General features: G+C 30.9%; 1 protein-coding gene across 7 annotated transcripts in view; it reads right to left on the bottom strand.

The window, feature by feature from the left end:
* Positions 1-278: 278 nt before the first annotated feature.
* LOC143042504 (CD109 antigen-like) overlaps positions 279-21,053 on the bottom strand; it is a 79,903-nt gene continuing 59,128 nt past the window's right edge. For 4 of the 7 annotated variants that reach the window (XM_076214828.1, XM_076214831.1, XM_076214826.1 and 1 more), the window contains exons 20-37: positions 13,195-13,312; positions 12,822-12,935; positions 12,262-12,363; positions 11,816-11,944; positions 11,052-11,190; positions 10,447-10,623; positions 10,145-10,226; positions 9,719-9,875; positions 9,314-9,388; positions 8,777-8,954; positions 8,286-8,500; positions 7,576-7,725; positions 7,097-7,159; positions 6,659-6,768; positions 6,152-6,299; positions 4,991-5,093; positions 1,852-1,940; positions 279-514 (exon numbers count right to left, since the gene is read on the bottom strand). In XM_076214828.1, the coding sequence (XP_076070943.1) occupies positions 1,852-1,940; positions 4,991-5,093; positions 6,152-6,299; positions 6,659-6,768; positions 7,097-7,159; positions 7,576-7,725; positions 8,286-8,500; positions 8,777-8,954; positions 9,314-9,388; positions 9,719-9,875; positions 10,145-10,226; positions 10,447-10,623; positions 11,052-11,190; positions 11,816-11,944; positions 12,262-12,363; positions 12,822-12,935; positions 13,195-13,312 (2,149 nt within the window). In that variant the 3' untranslated portion in view covers positions 279-514. Of the gene's footprint in view, positions 515-1,851; positions 1,941-4,990; positions 5,094-6,151; positions 6,300-6,658; positions 6,769-7,096; positions 7,160-7,575; positions 7,726-8,285; positions 8,501-8,776; positions 8,955-9,313; positions 9,389-9,718; positions 9,876-10,144; positions 10,227-10,446; positions 10,624-11,051; positions 11,191-11,815; positions 11,945-12,261; positions 12,364-12,821; positions 12,936-13,194; positions 13,313-13,850; positions 14,035-16,509; positions 16,688-20,433; positions 20,609-21,053 lie in introns of all 7 variants that reach the window. The other 3 variants (XM_076214827.1, XM_076214829.1, XM_076214830.1) reach the window with 3 other exon arrangements.

The raw sequence follows: 21,053 nt of genomic DNA on the forward strand, positions 1-21,053 counted from the left end.
AAATAACTAAAAGTTTACATTTTAACAATTTTGTAAAACTGTTATATTTTGGGGCCAAAAAGTGGTCTTACCGGACCTACTCCTTTACATGTAAAGTGTTGCTATTTTTCTTTTCAACATTTGCATTTTCGAAATTACAAAAAAGCGAGACATATCTCTGTGATAACAGTTTATCTTTATTGTGTTTTGTAGCTTGTGTCTCTTGGTCGATTTTGTGTTTTGTCATAGCATTTCCAGTTCTATGAAAACCATCGTATGCGACTTAATCAAACTAGATATTATATGAGAATGAAATATTTTTTATTACAGGAATTATAAATTTTACATACATGCATATAACAGTAAAATTAAGAAATCATTGTTTTTAAAGTATCATGTAAATTATTGAATGAAGCAAATCGATTATGTCATATTTTCTAATAACAATGAATACAAATAGCACGCTATCTGTAAAATTTAAGTGAATGTATAATTTTTTACTTTTCACCATACAACAGTGGAATGTCGTCTAAATCTACAAATAAAATGTGAAAAATATCAGTTAATCTAAAATTAATGTAACAAACTATAATTGTGACTGAGAGTACAAGTTTTAAAGTTTCACGGTTTTTACTGTTATTTTATGATTCTGTTATCTGTTATCTGTATCAAGTCAGGAATATGACAGTTGTTATCCATTCGTTTGATATGTTTGTGCTCTTGGTAAGGGACTTTTTGTGAATATACTTTTTTATTTAAAGAAAATGTTTGAAACATATATCGACGTTCACGGACGCTGCTGTACAACTCGGCCTATCGCAAACTCAGGATATAAAAGAACTTCGTCTACCACTATTGATGTGAAGAAATAAGGTATACTAACTCAGACTATGATTTATAGATTGCGGAGTTCACTGTTTCTATGCATAAAGACCAATTAGAGTGTTGAAGGTATGTATTTAAATTATTTTTGTTATAAGAATTTCAAACTCATAACATATTGTTATAAGGTAAAATTATATATAGTTTTCCAAACATGGACTAATTGAACATATGTATATTCTAATGATACATTATTTCAAGGAGAGTTTCATTTTCAATAAACTGATTCAATAATACTAATACACGAGACAACACGATATGATTTAGACACCGGTCGTGATGAATATAATACAATTCAGATAAGAAGAGTTGTGAAATTACGGTTCAATGTATCTCGAATGAGAATTTGTTCAAAGATTTAAAGACCGCTTTAATATATTTTAAAACTAATATGCATTCTTATGAGAATGAAAAAAATAAACAAGTCGTAATTTTACGAAAATTTAATAGATATAAAAAGATGTGGTATGAGTACCAATAAGACAACTCTCTATCCAAGTCACAATTTGTAAAAGAAAAAAACATTATGAGTCAAAGTACAACATGGAGCCTTGGCTCTCATTGAACAGAAAGCTATAAAGGGCACCAAAAAGGACTAGTGTAAAACCATTCAGACGGGGAAACCAACGGTCTAATATGTATATAAAAAAAAGAAACGAACACTTATGAACCACATCAACAAACGACAACTACTGAACATAAGGTTCCTAAATTAGGACAGATGCAAACAAATGCAGCAGGTTTAAACATTTAAATAGGAACCAACCTTCACCCAAAACCATAGTGTAACATCACAACATAGAAATACTAACTATAAAATATCAATGAAATTGCTTAACTCAATCAAAAGACATATCAACACAAGTGAACATATACTGAACGAATCTATTTGATCTATGACACAATGTAAATACAAAATCAATAAAATACGGGGTGATAAATAAATGCAACAGCTATGAAATGTTAAATATCTTAAGAATGTAAGCATACCTAAGGACACCCTCCACAGTCGGGACAAACATCACAAACAGATGAATTCTTCAAAACATGTGACTGGTAGAATTTTGTCACTTGGTTGTCTGGAAAAAAGATTAATCAATTTATAAGTTAATAAGTATAATCTTTATTAATTATTCATCTGTACTAAAGTGATAGAATGGTAGCGAACTGAATTTGGAACTAAGTAAGAATGTTCTCTCTTGTGAATCACATGAGTGATTGAATGTTACACTGGACGCTTTTGATATCTGTAATGGCATCCAGAATCCACTTATAAAACATAACTAGTCAATATATGTGTGTATGTGCAATAATAAACTCTGCTAAAATATTGCAATATTGTCAAGTTTATATATAAACTTGAACAAAATATTCAGTTTTTGTTGCTGATTCTCGAACATTCTTAACTAAGATAATATTTGAATAGTTTGATGTTCTTCAAATTCTATCATTTAGCAGTGCTAAAGACGAAAAATATATTTCAATGATTCGATGTGAAAAGGAATAAAAATTCACTTTCATGTATCAATCTGTGAGTACACTAATGTTCATCAATTATTCTTCAAAAATTGAAGAGGTTATTTCAATAACCAATCCCCCCAATTTAACCTTGGGCGTGGAAATATTTCTGATGTTTTGAAAACAATTTCACTCTTAACTATTGTTCTTCTCTATTTTTTTCTTTATCAAACCTGTAATGAGACAGTTGCCTCATCGCGTCCAGTGAAGACAACCCCCTGTTTCAATCACGACTTTGACGCGAATACATAGTTTGTTTTCATGCAAAAATTTGCTGTAACAAAACTATTTAAAATTAAAAACCAATTGTTCAGAGAACAATTGAAAGTCTTTCCACACCAAAGGAATTTGGATAAGAAGGTAGTTTCTTCATACTGATGCGATAAATGATGGTTTAATTATCTCTTTGAGTGATATAAGGGAGGTAATATGCTACTTCCGGTCAAATGAATGTCACATCCGGTCTCATATGATAGCTTCTTTCACACTGATTCCAAAAATATATAGTTTCTATGTACTTTTGTATGTAGAATGGGAGATAATTGGCCACTTCCGGTTTGTTGGAAGTCATTTTTAGTCTTCAGTAATCTATTCATCTATCTATATGAATAAATATATGGATTCTGAGTACTTTTATGTGACAAAATTGCAAAAAAAGCTACTTCCGGTTTTCTAAAGGTCACTTCCGGTAGCCGTTTTTCAAGGTCATTTGTCACCTAACCTTTTGTACAAGGTCAAGGGCCTTTATAATGAACTCAGTTGCAGTTATAATCAAATAACCTCATATCAAGACATTTCAGGGGCACTAACTCCTATAAGATGCTATTTAATTGTATAAGACTAAATGTAGCATATCTTCAGTACAATTAAGCAGACATTTTGCACTTGTTCTTTGATATGTATCTTTCAAAGTGTCAGAGAAAATGCAAAAACAAGCAAAAGTCACAATTGAGAACTTGACCTTGACCTTTGACTTTGACCTCATTTTCTAAGTTAGGACCTAGGGGAGTCAAATAAAAACATTCCAGGGTTATACGGTTAACAGTTTATGAGTTAAATAAACATACCGACAAATTTATTTTTTAAAGGTAGATAACTCCTATAAAATTTCAGCGAATCGCTTCGATCCAAATGCGCCAAAAATTACTGAGGATGTAACGAACAATTTGTAAAAGAAATTTTGTCGCTACCTTTTTTTGTTACGAAGGAGATGCACACAGATGTTAAACAGTGAAGAGGGAGATAACTCTTACAAAGAAAATGGTTCGGCTTAGCAGGGTGAAATTTAAAAGCGCATAAACTATACGATACCATATGTCAAATATCTAAGCGACATATTGCGAAACAAACATTTATCGCAAGAACAAAATTTGGCGGAAGAAAAAAAAAAAAATAATAATCAGAACAAAAACAATAAGTCTTTCCACAGAAAAGTGGAAAGACTTAATTAAGGCATACATCTCCTTCATGTAAAGCTCTAATTCCTTGTCTAGCTTTGGCTCTCCTTTTGTTCCTTTTGGTTTATAAGCTTTTCATGTTTCAAATAATAATGTATTTATCAACTATCGATAGCACATGGGTTTGTTGTGATATTGGGAACATGTGTTCATGTTTACAATAATATTTAAATTATTTTTGCATACCAATAAGTCACATTAACAAAGTTAAGAATTTAAAGTTCTTTGTATGAAAGCACGGACTGGTCATTCGCGGTAAAGGTTTACATTGAAAATACATTTTCATAGCTTGACCATTCGAAGCTAAGTCTTAGTGCAGTTCCCCCTCCCTCTCCATGCTGTGAACATGCTTTGTATAAGTATATAATTATTGTAAACGCATTACGTTTTTTTTCCAGATCTTAAAAAGAACATTATGTTAATATTGTTTGGTGATATGAAAGATTGTATTTCATTATTTTTCATTGTAGATATGTTTGTAAGACATGTATGCTGCAGTGGTCTTAGTGTGCTGGCAAAGTGATTTGAGGACAGTCGTATTATTAGAAAATAAAATTTTGCTGCACTCGTCTAGGCGAGCTGGTTCCCATAGATATGTGTTTGAATTTTTGTTCATAAAGACTTTATCTGCGTTTGAGGCCACGAATAAGAAAATAACTGGATTTTTAAATATGTTGGATTCGAGCATCATAATGATATTTTAAAAGATTTTTTATTTTTGTCGAAATGCGCATCTAGTGAAAGAAAATTGGTACCACTTTTATAATCACCGAGTCGATATCTACGTGGTGGACTTATAGTCCCTGACGGTATCAACAACCAAGTATGGATACTGACATAACATACGGAAAATGTGCACCTTGTGCAGTGCAGTGTAGTAAAATTGGTACCGTAAATTTTATTAATTTCAATCCATGCATTTCATTATCAAAATTATATTCAGGAGAAATATATCTCTGTGTCAACAGTTTATTTATTTTTGCTAGAATTTTCTAAGATTATAATATCTGAACGGAGTTAATTAATTTCAACATTTAAACTGTGTCAAAAGCTAAATGTAATATCAATTCAGACTTACAAAACATTAGAATAAATTTGTTAAATTTATATGCAATGTGAAACGTTCTTATTTTATAAGTTCGAAGTCAAATTACCTGGTTGGTAATAATCATAAACGCGAACAGCAGATGGTTGTGTTTTAGCAACAAGTCCAGTGCGGATAGATTCCATGGTTACACACAGTGGCGTAGTTGTTATCTGCAATCAAAACAAACATATATAAACAAGAACATGTGGTATGATTGCCACTGAGACAACTCGTTACAAAAACCAACTGACACAGAAATTAGCAACTATGGGTCTCCGTACGGCCGTCAACAAGTCCATACCGTATAGTTAGCTAAAATAGGCACTAAAAATGACAAATGTCAAATAATTCAAACGAGAAAAATCACGGCCTAATTAATATACAAAAAAGGAAAGAAAATGTAATATGTAGATTTTCGGACTCAAACTTCTTCTAAACTTAGTTTTACAGTGGGTATTGCTGTGTGTTTGTTTGTCTACATTGGCTAGAGGTATAGGGGGAGTGTTGAGATCTCACAAAATATGTTTAACCCAGCCGCATTATTGCGCCTGTCCCAAGTCAGGAGCCTCTGGCCTTTGTAAATCTTGAGTAATTTTAAATCTTAGTTCATCATATATTTCGGAGTTTAGTATGTCGTCCCTTATCACTGAATTAGTACACGTTTTTTGTTTAGGGACCAGCTGAACTACGCCTCCGGAAGCGAGATTGTTTCGCTATGTTGAGGACCTCTTGGTGATCTATGGCTGTTTTTTTGTGTTCTTTGGTCGGTTGTTGTCTTTTTGATACATATCCCATTTCCATTCACAATTGTAGTCATATTAAATATTTTACAAACTTTTCCACAACAAATCAAACATAACTTATACAATATTTAAAAACTGTAAATTCCATATGCTTTACAGTGTAATTGTTTCATTATATGAACAAAATGATGCATACTCAAGTAGAATATAGCCATAAGAGCCTACTATCCATTCCAATCCAAATAATTGTTTTTTCCACATTGTTTCAATGTTTTTTGAAGTGACTCATCCAATCTAAACAGTGAAAGATGATATGATAAAAAGCTTTCATTTAGAGGATGATATTAAGATAAACATATGACACTACTTTCCTTTTGTTTTCCTGCATAATCGTTATTTATAATACTAGTATATTATTTCTGATAAAGTAGCTTTAAGATATTGTGTATTAGTATAAACTATCATTGCAAAGTTTTACTACTTACCTCATCAAAATAGATAATAACTTTTCTGTTTTCCTGTTCGATTTTTTTCAAACCAGCCACTTGTCCAATGCTTTCAACATCGGCATCGAAACCAGTTGGAATACCTATCTCTTGTACTGCCATCCCGCTTGCACCAGTTAACAGCCACCTAAGAATTAATCATGTACTATAAATATGTCATTAAATAGAAATCATAGAAATCGTATTCGTAAAAATACATGTTACGTTGAGAACTTCAATCGTCTTATCTTAAACAGATAAAAAAATATCTCTCGATACTATATACTTTAAATGGAAATCCAAAATTGTTCGTTGTGTGTTGTGGACTGAAAGAAATCTGTCTGACAATTTCATGCACTTTTTTCTCCTGTTATTAAAACTGGTGTACAACAACAGCTGTGAGAAAACCGAGAAGTCGAGGATACACATAGAACATTTTAAAATCTATCGATTGTAAACTTAAATTCAAATATTAGTACCAATATATTTAAATAGGAAATCAATTACCTTGTGCAAGTTTTTACTTTCATAGAATTAAGGGTATCTGTTTCCAATGTCACTGTCACTTCGAATGTTGGTTCTGATATTTCTTGTTCAACGTTGAAAAATACTGAAACCTAAACAAAATATACCAAAGGGATTTTATTTTTGGGCCAGTTCTGCCTAAAACATATGACTTAAATATTGAGTGTTAATGGCTGTGTATATGAATCAAATACCAATATCAAGGGAAGACATTTCCGCCTTGCTTTTTGAAGAAAGTATTATAAAACCAAATATGTATCATCCTATTTCTCTTTATCAATATGGTCTAGACATCATATTCTTTGTAAAAAATTCGGAACACAGCAATTTAAACAAAGCTAGTTTGCAAAAGAATGGATGTGCTTTGTTGTACCCTTTCTCATCATCACAATTACAATACCAATGACTGAAAATGTTTACCTCTACAAGAGCCATACCATGACCAGTGGCGTCAATGGTTACCTCAGTTGGAATTGACGACAGCTGAAAAAAACCCAAGAATTATGTAACAATATAATATATAGATCTATCCAATAAGACATTACGTTTAACTGTTCTTCAATGTGTAATTATACTCAAGAGTAGAGCTTGAATTGTCCCATCACTAACATACTTGAAAAAAACATTCTTAGTTAATGCTATCTTTGTCTCGGGATAGAACCCACACGTGTTTGATTCATCATATAGGAATGCAGATATAGCAAAAAGGTCTATGAATTTAATTCAAATAAATGCATAAAAATTAAAATCACAAAAATACTGAACTCCGAGGAAAACTCAAAACAGAAAGTCCTAAATCAAATAGCAAAATCAAATGATAAAAAACAGATCCAATGAATGAACAATATGTTTAAAATAAGAAAGAGATATGTTTATTTGTCTGTATATCAGATACCTACCTCTGCTACTTGCAGTATTAAAGCATTAGTTGGATTAACTTGGAACTGTTTTGTGAAGTTACCAGCTGTAACAGAAACTTGTAAATCAAAGTTGTTTGAATAAACCATTGCTGCAAATTCAGATAAGGACTGTAGAGCAAGAACTGTATCCTAGCAACAAATAAAAATGAGAAAAGTTACAATACAAAAATGTATCTGAATAAACATAAAATTTATAAATAAGTTATCTAAGCAAAAAAATGTGTAGCTGAGGTTTAAACACATCATTGAAAATAAAAAAAATCTTAAGTAAGATCACATTAAGTTCACGCCAAAACATCTCTATTCATAATACCTAAAGAATCTTTCTGGTTTCTTCTTTATTTCTTGTTTTGCAATTTAAACATGTAATAAACTCATCTTATAAAATATTTTCTTTACTTAAAATGCGCACATACACAAAATTGCCACGGATACAATAACATTTTCAGAGATCTACTTCTAGCGAAAGACTCTTTAGAGTTATCTAGTTGTCATTTCTATGAAAAGCTTTTTGGTGACATTTTAATCCCAAAACGTAAAAATATATTGTCACATTTCGTATTCTTTTGTGTTCTGATTTGAAGATATGAAATCTGAACATATCATATTACATACATAACTTCAACAATCAGGTACTTATAAATTAGAACTAGTGAAGATTTTCGATATGAGTGATTATGTGAAGTTACCTGTGTTGATGCAAATCCACCATTTGAATTACGTTGTGTTGTCAGCCATTTCATAACAGAAAGACCATCAGCGAAAGCTTTGTTATGAGCATATACAAGTAAAGCATAAGACGACATTTCTATATCGATAGGATTCGATTGTTTATGAGGAGGTGACCAGTAATGATGGTGAGAGGATGTTGTTGTCTGTGCTTTATGCCAATGCTTCATTCCATCTAAAATAAAATCAATTATCCCATCAACGTGAAATATCAGCTAAATAGTTGTGATGAAAAAAATAACCCTTTGACTAACGCATCTGCACAGTTTTTGGAGAGAAAAAACACGATTTTTTTTTTTTAGATCAAGTCGATTCGCGGCACTGGATTTGTTATTTATTCAGATGATTGCTTATTTCAGCGTAAACATATTAATGTTTTATTGCAATTACCAGGTTATTGTGATTCGAAAAGCAAAAACTAAATAAACCAAACGATAAGGAAAAATCTTACCTTTCACAATTGCATCACTGTTCAACTTAGTAAACACTGTAGCAGCATCAGAGCTCCTGGACAGAGCTAAAGCATAACTCGCAATAGCCAAAGCATAATCGTCCGTTATTGTACTAATTTGTTGTTCAAGATAAGATCTTGCCTTCATAGCAGCATTCTGTAGTTTTTCCTGAATGTTCTTTAATAAAAAAAAAATAAGATCTTGAAAGATTCTACAATTTAAAATGATTAATGTAGATGAAATATCTGACTTACTTGCATTAGTACATGAGATACATGTATGCAAAATTAAGAGACGATTATTTATTTGCTTATACTCTATTACATTCAACCTAATTCGATTGTTATAGCGTCGCAATATTTTACTTTGTAGCGCATATAAATGTATAGTTATTTATTTGTCTTATAATTTGCTTGGACATTAAAAGTTTTAAGTGTATATTAAGGATGTCCTACTTGTTTATTCACATTTTACTTATTTCAGTGCATACAAAGTAGAAAAAATATTATCAATCTTTTTATCTAAAACAAACTCACTCCTTTCAAGTCATTGTTTTCTTCCAAAGCAATCAATACAAATGCAGTAAGTCCTGGACCACTGGCCGATCCTCCCTAAAATATAAAGTAATCGTGAAGAGAAATCGAAATACAGGGCTTTCTTTATACGCCAACATTCATTAAAAGAGGGCCGAAAAATACTAGAGGACAGTCAAACTCATAGATCGTAAATAAACTGACAAATAAACTAAATATGAAAAAAGCCAAACAGACAAATAATAGTACATATGACACAACATAGAAAACTAGTGATATAATATTTCTATACAGTACACAATATGTGTTAACAAGAACATAAGTTTTTACTTTAACATTCAGCAGTTTGACCATTGCACAATTGAGGTGACGAAAGGCTTATAAAATTCAGATATAGTGTCTACTTACTTGCATATCCTTATGTATAACTCTGCCAGGTTCTGGGAAGGAACCATCAGATTTCTGTTTTGTCAACATCCATTCTATGGTACGAACCAGTGTCTTGTCGTCAATAAATATATGCTTCTTTGCTTGGTGGAATGTCTTTATTACGAAAGCAGATAACCTGAACAACAGTATCATAGTCTCAAGAGAATTCCAAGTTGGAATATTATTGAATAACTTAATTTTTATACGCAGACTAACATTAAAATGATAAAAAAAAAATAGTACTTCTAGAATATGTAAAGTTATAGCAAGACTTGAAAAACTCATCAAAGATATCAGGCTCAGGCTAATGTTTTAATACGCAAAACAAAGTGTTTTGCAAGTATGTGATCCTGGCTCACAAAAAAAAAAATATTATGTATCATATAATCATTATTCAATACTCACCACATACTACCTGATTTGTCTCTATCACCGAATGCACTGAAAGATCCATCTTTATGTTGGAATGTTAACTCTCTTTGGTAACCTATAATACATCATAAAACTTGACCACATTCAGTGATATTTTTCTATATTAATTCGTATTTTCATATTAAGACCTTTCTATTTGTTAAATCATAATATAGGTTAGCATTTTTATATCGACATACATTTAAGAAAAATAAGTAGCTAGATGCATTTTGAATGAATCTCAACGTTTCGTACTGTATAGTTTCAGCAGAACAAAATGTTCAGAGTCAACTTACCTTTTTCCATATAATTTATAGCTTTTTCTTCAATATCACTGGACAGCTGGTGAGTAGATGTTAAGTAATTTGCTACAAAAACATCAGGCGCCAAACCAAGCATTGTTTGTTCACCACATCCAGTTGGCATGCGTAGTAATTTGTCTAGATTATTAACTGTTGGTCCCATTAAATCACCTGGAATTATTAAAAATGCATATATTAAAATATTTCTTGGTTTGTATTTTTTGTTTATTAAAACTTTAGATTAGTTAAGTAGTAAAGTCGAAGCATGTTGACGTTTGTCTAGATCATTGTTGTGTTTCCTGGTGAAAAACGTCAAGAAAAGATAAATGGATAAGGCATATATATTATAGAACGGTTTTACATACGGAATTGCAACATACAACTAGGTTATAATCAGGTATACGTAAAAAGAGAAAATATCAAGAAATCACTTCAACAGAGATATATATAAAACCCAGCACATTCTTGATGGAAACTGTAAACATTATTTGTCAACATTTACTAGAAGTTTGACTGTCCCTCTGGTATCTTTCGTCCCTCCTTTACAAGGTTGCATAAACTTTCACTCTTTTATGTGGTCTATGTTACAAAATACTAGCCTATGACTGAAACTCGGACATGTTGTGATCCAGCTACTACTGATTGTGGAAGAGAAACTGGAACAGTTTTATGTACAGCTGCACCTTTGTTCAAATTCAAAAGGATTGGGGTATTATATTCTTTCGGTACACCTTCAGGCTAAAATAAACAATATAAAATTGAGAATGGAAATGGAGAATGTGTAAAAGAGACAACAACTCGACAAAAAGAGCAGAGAACAAGATACATGTTTGAAAAATAGCAACTTTCATATCACTATTTTAAAAGGTATAGGTATTCTACTATTAATGTTTTCAAAATATAAGAATAATTCACATTATTATTTCCTTACCTCATTAATTATGTTTTTAAATGTTATTCAACTATTTGAAAAGAGACACTTGATAAATCCAGTTTTAACACCTAAATTAAACATTGAGTACCAAACATTCAAGTTCTATTTCGACATCCTTCAGTCAGTTAACAATATACATAGACACGTAACCAACAGACAAGTTATATATCATGTTTCACACATATGTTATATTATTATCTTTTGTGTGTTTACCATGTTATTTCCACCCGGAGTAAGATGCTAATTTTCCAATTGTTTTTCTATAGAAAGATACTTATGGATACAAAGAATTACAAACTGCTATTGAAAATTATAAATCCGAAATTCGAAGTGACAATGAAAACTTAAACTAGAATTCATTTTTTATAAGGATCTACCAATCAATATGTGTATTCCGCCTTTGACAAATAGATTTAAAGAGAACATTACCTCTACAAGTAGTTGTCGTTTTACTGCGTCTGCTGCCATTACTGACTGAGCCTTTACAGTCAGCGAAATCTGTCCTAACTCAGCAGGTACAATCGGGAAATACACAGATTTGGCTTCACCTGCCTTTACCTTATGCAAAGAAAGGAAGCTTTCAGAAACACCAAAAGATATCTAAAGACTATGTGGTATAATTTTTAGATAATTCAAGACAACATCATCATCAAAAAGGACACAAACACAAAATAAGGCAGATAATACAAAATATGAAATATAAGAATTTCCATATTAAAGATTTTTAATTACTGATGTTTGCATGATTTATTTTTGTTATAAATAATTTAACCATATTGTAATCGTCATCTTTTAAGAATAATTTTTTTTTAAATTCAGAAGCTTGTTATAGTTGTTTATTATATTTAATCTATTCAGATTTAAAAGATACATACGTGGATATTGTCCGTCTGAGTTTGGGAGACATAACTCGTTGTACCATCAGAGGCCACTACAATACTCCTAAAGTCATCATTCTTTTCAAGTGTCACTAACACCTATCAATAAACAATCAAAATATGTGCCAAAGATATTTATTGCGTGTTTATGAAAGACAGTAGATTTCTGCAGGATGTTTTTTTAAATGCAAAAATTGCAGGAAACCCGTAGAAACTAAAATTGAAAATTGAAAAAAAAAGATTTTTTGAACAATTATTTGTTTATCTTTTAGAGATTCAATGATCATTTGCAAAGAGATAATACGTCATGAAATATATTTTGTGAAATGTTAAGTGTTTCCTTCACAGCCGTCTATTATATAAATTATTGTACTTTTATTTTCATAACAAAGAGGGGCTTATTTGTAGAGATCTGAAAACAAATTCTAGACATTTTCTTCAATATAAAAGATGAAACTTTTAGTACTAATAGTGAATAATTAAAAACACTACACGATAATACAATTTACTTGTTTTATTACTGTATTCTGTCAACCTTTCCTGAGTATTACACTTACGTCAGTATCACTAGTCAGGTAGTTAAAGACATTGGCCTGTAACACAACTTGTTCTCCTCGTACCACAGAGTACGGAAGATTAAGGCTTACAAAGAATGGCTTGAAGGCTTCGATCTGAAACAAAAATTATTAATAAATTGACGTATTTATATTTAATAGTTTTGCATTCTCAATATACATGTACAAGTATCTATAGTAAATATCAATTAAACTAATCACAAATTGGCGATATGAATTGCATATTGAGACTAACAATGTTTTACCAACGTCAATGGAGTATTTTTTAAAGATGGACGTTAAAGTTGATACAAAATCTCTTTCAAAGAGGCTATATTCTGTTATTACCCACTGTTATTTTGATTATTAAATTCACCTTGGCTGGTGTAGAAGCTATTCCAAGCCCAGATACTTTATTGACAGCAAATGCACTAGCAACCCAAGATGTTATAGTGTCCGGAACTGTTGTTGATATTGTCACGTGACCATCAGATCTACAAGTTGAAACATTTACTGTGTTATAAAAGATAAATAAGTACAAAAATATAAGAAATAAAATGAACTGATTTCACTAAATTTGCTCAAAATTCATTTTTTACAACATAACTGAAATTATTTTAAAGCTTAGCATATCAAATACTATTACCTGGAAAATTTTCATTAAAAATTTGAAAAAAATAATCAACTCAGAGCATATAGCAACATTTGACTTTCAATAATTGACAATAAACAGACAGAGAAAATCCTTTTAATACTATCATGTTTTTGTTACCTTTACTTAGCTTACAAAGTATTTCTTTAATATTAAATGAAAATATGTACTAGACGTTTGTTTTGTGAACTTTGTCCCTAAATACAAGTGCAAGTGCAGACAAATCACATTTTCAGCATAGACAGATGATTGATAAATATATAGGAAAAGAAAAGCAAAGAAAAGCATATTAAAATTCTAGCCATTAATATTATTTTTTAATAAGCAATTAAGCTCTAACATATTATCCAAATAAAAGTCACGGACCAAACATATATTACCCTGTAGATTTATTCGTCCATAACCAAGTTTCTGGGAAAACTGTTCTAACTTTTGATGGGGTTTTCAATTGAGTAGTATGGTGTGGGCTTGGAGTAGGATGTAAATTAGCTACAGCTCCTCCTAAGTTAAATTCTGGTAACCCACCCATTAAGAAACCATGATGTCGCATTGGAATGAATATTTCTTAAATAGAAAGACAAAATTCCCATGGCGTTTTTGTTTTCTTATATAATTCGTTTTACACAGTTAAATGAATCTCATCAAAGTCTCATAATGTGTTACACAGGGGCTTTTTATTAACCCAAGACTTGTTATCAGCGCTAGTGAAGACAAAAGTAAAAAGTGAGAATAAGTTAATTGGCTCATTAAGTACTTGAAGTTATTTCCGCAATCAGATATATAGAATGAGCAAAGTAATACACTCCAACAACCCACAAAATTAATAGAAATATACAGATAACATATCCATAGGTTTAGCTTTTTATCTTATGCTGTCAGTGGGCATTCTCTAGAATGGACCAAACATGCTCTTTCCCATGGGATTAAAATTACAAATCTATGAACACATATCTTTAAAGAACCAACATGTTACGGAATCAAAGTTTAAGCCACAAACAATATGATTTTTTTTTATGTTAGCGCTCTATTTTATTAAATGTTTTGATATACACTATTGATTGTAGGAAACACTGAGTTTTTCAACCCCAGTTATGAATTGCCGAAGTTGTATTTGGCACAACTTTTCGGAATTTTCGGTTTATAAATCTCTACAACATTGTTTTTGATTTTCCCCTCCACCTTTTTAATATCTAGTGCCTCTGATACGCATGTCTGGCGCAGACAATAAATATCCGAGACAGTTGTAATTTAATTACATTTTCATAGAAAAAAATCAACTCAAGATAAAGACCTTTTCATCCTTTATTTTACTTGATAACCAAATCACATTACGGTCTCTCTTCCAAATAACATGCATTCTATCATCAATCATTACCTATGAGTGGTGTAAATTTGATATTGATACTTAGAAAAGCAAATATCTTTTAGATACAAACATTTAGTGTCGCCCTTTTCTTGCAATAGTTTAAAAGTTCAAAAAATTTTGTATATTTATCGCAAGTATTCCAAATTTCCCATTCTGTAAAAAATTATAAAATATTTGACCTAATCAAATTTCTCTCATTCTCGTGCGATAGTCTAAAAGTATTTGACGTTTATAAGTTTTACACAAGTATTCCTTATTTTTGTCCAATAGTTGAATACATTTTAATTTTCTATAATTTTCCCAACTGTTACGCATTTTGAACATACGGACAAGATTGAAAGAATTATTCGATCTTTGTTTCGTGAAAAAGAGGATCGAAAAATCCAAACCTTGCGGAAAAAGGTCACAGAAATTTTAAACAAATACTTCCTGCTCATATTTTAACTTGACAACTCAGATATCAGGTTTGAATTTGCCTTTTAAAGTGCAATGGGTAGTCACACTCAAATTATGATATAATTAAAAGGAAATTCAGTGCCTTTTATACAAACGTAGAGGTTATAATTGATACTGAACATGTTCAATGTTATATTGATCCAAGCATTCTACAGATTCATTTAGCGATACTCGTACCAACATGATCATACTGAATCGATACTTGTTTTGTAATTAAAGGCATTTAATCTGACTCTTCTTTCTAATGATTGTTCATTCTTCGTAAGTGGTTGTGTTCTATATAGTAGTAAATGAACACTTTGAAGTCTTTTTATTCGAGACATTAGTCCTTATTGCTTACACAGTTTTCAAAGATTACAATTCATTTTGATAATGGTTAATAGACGTGCAGTTCTCTATCTTTTTCGTCCTGATAAACCATATTTGTTTCACTAGAATACAAATTAAAAGAATCGGATTGTTAATCGAGAAAGTCCTTTAAAGGGAACTACAAGGGAAAACTGTCCCCCGTAATGGCTTTATGTTAACTTCATTTTGAAATAGGAATGCAGACAGCAAAATTTCAATCTTAAGCTCTATAAATAACAAGTTTGGACAATGAATTATAGGTCGTGTTTCCTTTGAGTTATGCCAATCGCTTTTCTACTGCACTTTTTTTCTATTCACCTACTACTTTACTGTCCACACTAACCAAGTTACTGATCACAATGAAATTATCACGCTGCAAATACTATTTTTATATTGATATAAACAATTCAACTGGGAAATTAATGTCGAAAAATGTAGTCAATTGTAAAGATTTTGTTTTTGAAAATTAAAATTCAATTCTAGAATGTTGTCGACGGATTTTGTTTAAATGCACAATAAAAACAGAAAGACATGTCAGACAACTACTTAAGTGAGACTGTAGCTTAAACGAAACAAAAAACATTACTTTTAAAACGAAATAAGCAAAAGAACTTTGTTTTAAAGTCTGTATAGAACACTAGAGACGGTTATAGCGATTTAATTTTTTAATCTGAAGCAACAACAACAAATGGTTATGTAAACAACAAGCAATTCTACTGATATATGCTCATGTCTGAAATGCAGAATTTTTTTCAATGATCAAAAATGTTCAGGAGTGAACTTATGCAAAGATATATTAAACCTCTTGTTAACTAAGGAAAAGACATTAATTGGATGAAGTAAATACATATTAGAATAGAACTATGTACCCGACGGTTTTATTGGACCAAAGCCATGTTTCAGGAAAAACGGATCTTGTTCGTTTTACAGTTTGAAGCTGGTGATGACCGCCTGTCATAAATGTCCCTCCTGCGCCTCCTCCTGCCCCTCCGCCGAATGCCATGAGTGGTAATATTAGACCACTACAGGTAGCGCAACCGAAATATTCTAGCAATAAAAATTGAAGAAAAAGATGTTTAATATTGCAATAGTTTGATGTATTGTTTTGAATGTTACCAAAGTATGGCATGTATTCTTATTTTCCGAATATTTTAACATGTTAGGGATGATTAAAAACCCTCACTGGATACTCTGTTTGCATACCACTGGTAGGCTAAATATCAATGAGAAGGCAACTCAACAAGCAAACACAACTACAAACAGGAAACTTTTGATTTCTTAAAAGTGTCTCAAAAGTAGTCTAAGACAAATTTGCATCCTACAGTATTCAATGATAGACAAGTAGAATGATATACACCCATTATATACAATTGTATTTCATTACCGTCATTAAAAAAACTCGCATTTACACCACGAACAAACCACGAACAAAAATGTCTTACCTGTGATAAAATATACGTCACAAAAAATACGTCACTTTTGGTGGCGTTGATACTTTCCTGTGACGCATAAACATTTCAAAGCTAGAGATGGGTATTTACGCTGAAACGTTGACCAAAAAGGATCTCAACATTATAGTCAAAATCATCTAAGGTAAGCGTTGCATTAGTGAGATGGAATCAAAGTTTCTTTATAATGTTTTAATTTTTTGAACAGGGTCATTTAAGTAAGTATATCATGTTCATGTTTTACATTTTTGCCACTAAAAACTTTTTTTGTAGACGCGTGATAGTTAGTTTCTTTTTACACTACCAATCATCATATAAATTGTATATGTAATATTTCAGTGCTCTAAAGTGGCTTTAAATTATCATTATCTGGTCTTGAAATCAGCATTGTTTTGAGGATTTAAGTGACGTCTTTGGAATGGCAAAGGTTTCCGCCGAAAACAGATCCTTAATTTTTGTTCATTTTAATTTGTATATTCGCCCATTTAATTATCTTTTCTATCAATTGAGAAAGTTCGGTTTCAAGGGAATATTCCTTGCTTACTATAACATATCATGCTATGTCAATCCAGAATTTTTTTTTTTAAAAGGAGCAGTTAGAAAATACATAGATCTACCAGGTGCATTAAAATGTATTTTAAAATTATTTCAAAACTTTAGTGCACTCAGATTCTGTAATATCTGTGTTGCATATAATTGTTTCTGCTTCTGTAAGCTTACAAGTAAAATCGTTATTACAAAAGTATGAATGACCTGAATATTTATCAAGGTCTACTTTTGACCAGTAGTTTTTCTTGTGATGTAAGTTCCATGTCGATTACAACTAAAAAAAATCATGATTGCGTTTTACTGATGACAATTAAGAAATATTTTGAATTCTTTTCATTGCACTCGTCATGTAATTGTATAATAGAGATCCCCTTCTTTAATTGTCAGTACTTGGAATATTTAAAGGTTGCACATCTAAGTTGACTTTTAATAGTAAAGTAAGAATAATATCGTTTCAAATAGTGATATTGACCATCATGTTCTGTTAAAAATACGTTTAATTATTTCCACATAATCGTTATCTGTCTGTAAATCTGGGTTAATTTCCGGGGAAATGGGACCCTTTTCACTACATTTCCCCCCAGACAGTGTCAATTTAACAATACAAATAAGAAGATGTGATTTGATTGCCAATGACACAATCCTCCATAAGAGAACAAATGACAGAAAATTATAGATCCCCGTACCGTACTGCCTTTACCAATGAGCAAAACACATACCACACAGTAAGCTATAAAAGTCAATTTAACAAGACTATGATCCGTTTTATGAATGGTATTGTACGGCTGTTTTGTTTACACTGCTGGCAATAAAAAAAGATAACCCAAAAGTCTTAGTAGCATTGTATTAGACAAATTTCTTCTATCTTCTTATAATCTCGTATGTTTAATATTATATACTTATTATATCTTAAATCCCCATTTTTTTTAAATTCAAGAAGAATTCATGTCAGTGTTAGAGTTTGTTTTCCTAATTTAACCCCCATTCTGAACTCTATACTGAAAAATATTCCTGGATCCAAGCAAGAAACTAAATACTAGTAGGCAGATGTCGTATTCGTAAGGCTTTGGACAAACTGTCATAATGACACTACATGAAAACATAAATAATGTTTATTTAATATGTTATTTACAAAAGTTAACCCCAAAATCCAATAAATATGAATCGACCAAAATGCAGTAAAGAATTCCGGTAGGAAACAATTAAGAACATTTTGTCATCCAATTAAGGAATAAAAAAGTTTGAAAAGTAATCAACACAATGCCTTTTTGAAAATTTGACATAATACAATTTTCTATAATTGTTGTAATACAAGAAAAACCTAATGCAGAACTTCAAGTGTCATTTGTTTCAATATTTTCGAATTGAATATTTCCCTTTTTTTATCTGCGAAAAGTAAAACCGATATTAACGCCATATTGCACAACATGTCTAAAAGGAGTAAGGAAAATTACCAACAGGAAAACAACAATTCAAAATTTAATACATGTTTAAGTTAAACGGTGTCGGAAATTTGAACGTAGTAAAAGAATGAACCTTTGCAGATATATTTTTTTTTTTATAGAAGATCAACTAATACTTAAAGCAAAGAATGAATCTATAAATTAAACCTAAATATATTTATATATATACCCAATGGTTTTATTGAACCATAGCCATGTTTATGGAAAAACCGATCGTGTTCCTTTGACAGTTTGTCTAGAAATCTAAACGACAATATTTAACTCAGATATTGCTTATGGCTGTATCTAACTGTTTTATATCTTGATCGCTTAAGTTTCTAGAATGTATTAGATAATAATTTGAGATCATGTTGATAAAAAATGAATAAATGATACACACACAACAACTTCAGTTTAAACCGTTCAAATAGTCAAAAACATTACATGTTTCCAAATCTTGAAATATAATGGATATGAATGGATGTGTCCCTGTCTTACAAACTAAGTCCTTGCGAATTAGAAAAAAAATATATATAATTAAATTCAACGAAGTAAGTTTTCCATAATTCTGGATAATGTTTTTCAAAGTTTTGGTGTAACAAGAGATAACAATATTAAATATTAGAAGTCTGTGAGAACTGAATTGATATGTTCGTGTATGATGATGTAGCTCATTAACCATATATAATAAAGACCTATGGTGTTTTGATTTAAGGTACTTGTATCATGTCTTTGAGGTCAAGGTCATAGATACATTTGATATTCTAGATTTTGACCTTTGCTTTTACTTCATATGTATGCATATTAAATGGAACTTTTTACATTGGACTAAGTAATAAGACATTTAAAAAGCCACCAGAAGTGACATCGTATACGTTAATCATACAAGTAAATAGGAAACAATAGTTAGTGATATATGATTCAGCCATATCTTTTGTATTAAAGTCGTTCATTAAGAGTGATGTTGAAAAACGTCATTCACCTATGTGTAGTAAGCCGAAAAATGTTTTTATCGACGTTTTCATTTATTAATTTCTATTAAAGTATGATATACGGTAAACTGTCTAATAAAGGAAAGACATGTATATTTGTTTGTGAAATTATTAGAACATGCAGGAAATAGTCTAACTCCAATCGTTTCTTCTATTAAACAGAAATTAAAAAGAGTCAAAATTGCATTGAACTGGAAGGTCTCCCACAAAACAGTTTTATATGCCATTGTTCAAATTACATTTCCCGCTATTAGCACTAGCTTAATAAAAAGCATAAACTATAATAGTATGTTAAACACGATAAGTGCGCATTGATAAAAAACGGCTGAACATACAATGATAATGTTAGCAAAGAAAAATACCCAGTTGTTTTATTTGTCCAAAGCCATGTTTCGGGAAAGCTTTTCCTTATTTTAGTAACTTCTTTAAGATTTGATCCCCTGTCAGGTCCGTTAAGATTAGATGAAGGAGTAGGCTGCATCATAAGTCCTCCCCCAAAGCCCATCTGCGGACGCATCATTTCCCATATAGGAATAGCTGTGGATTAGATGAACTGTAGAAATCATTGTGTTTCACTTACTTTAGATACTTTTTACAGAGTTGGTAAATAACTTTCTTTTGATTATTGCCATTCTTAGATATTCCTTTCTTTATCATTCACATCATAGCTCACGAAGAGAACTTTTGTTAATGCATCCTTCGCTGTGTATCGAATCATAGTTATTTCATTGTAATTTACTTCAAATTGCTCTTTCCATTTTTAAACGTTACTCAATGTATTAAAGACAATGTTGACATCGATAGAAAATACTATCTATTGGTCAACTATGTATCTCCTACGCTTCTTATTAATATATGAGTACTTATATGAATTATGAATTTTAAAATCATGTATTTATTGTACTTCCTATCAAGGTTGTTGTATTGTTAAAAATCAGACATAAACTTCATATGGATAGTTTGATAAAACAGAGAATGGAAT

This window comes from Mytilus galloprovincialis, chromosome 8, assembly GCF_965363235.1.
Source record: "Mytilus galloprovincialis chromosome 8, xbMytGall1.hap1.1, whole genome shotgun sequence".
In the NCBI taxonomy this organism is placed as follows: Eukaryota; Metazoa; Mollusca; class Bivalvia; order Mytilida; family Mytilidae; genus Mytilus; species Mytilus galloprovincialis.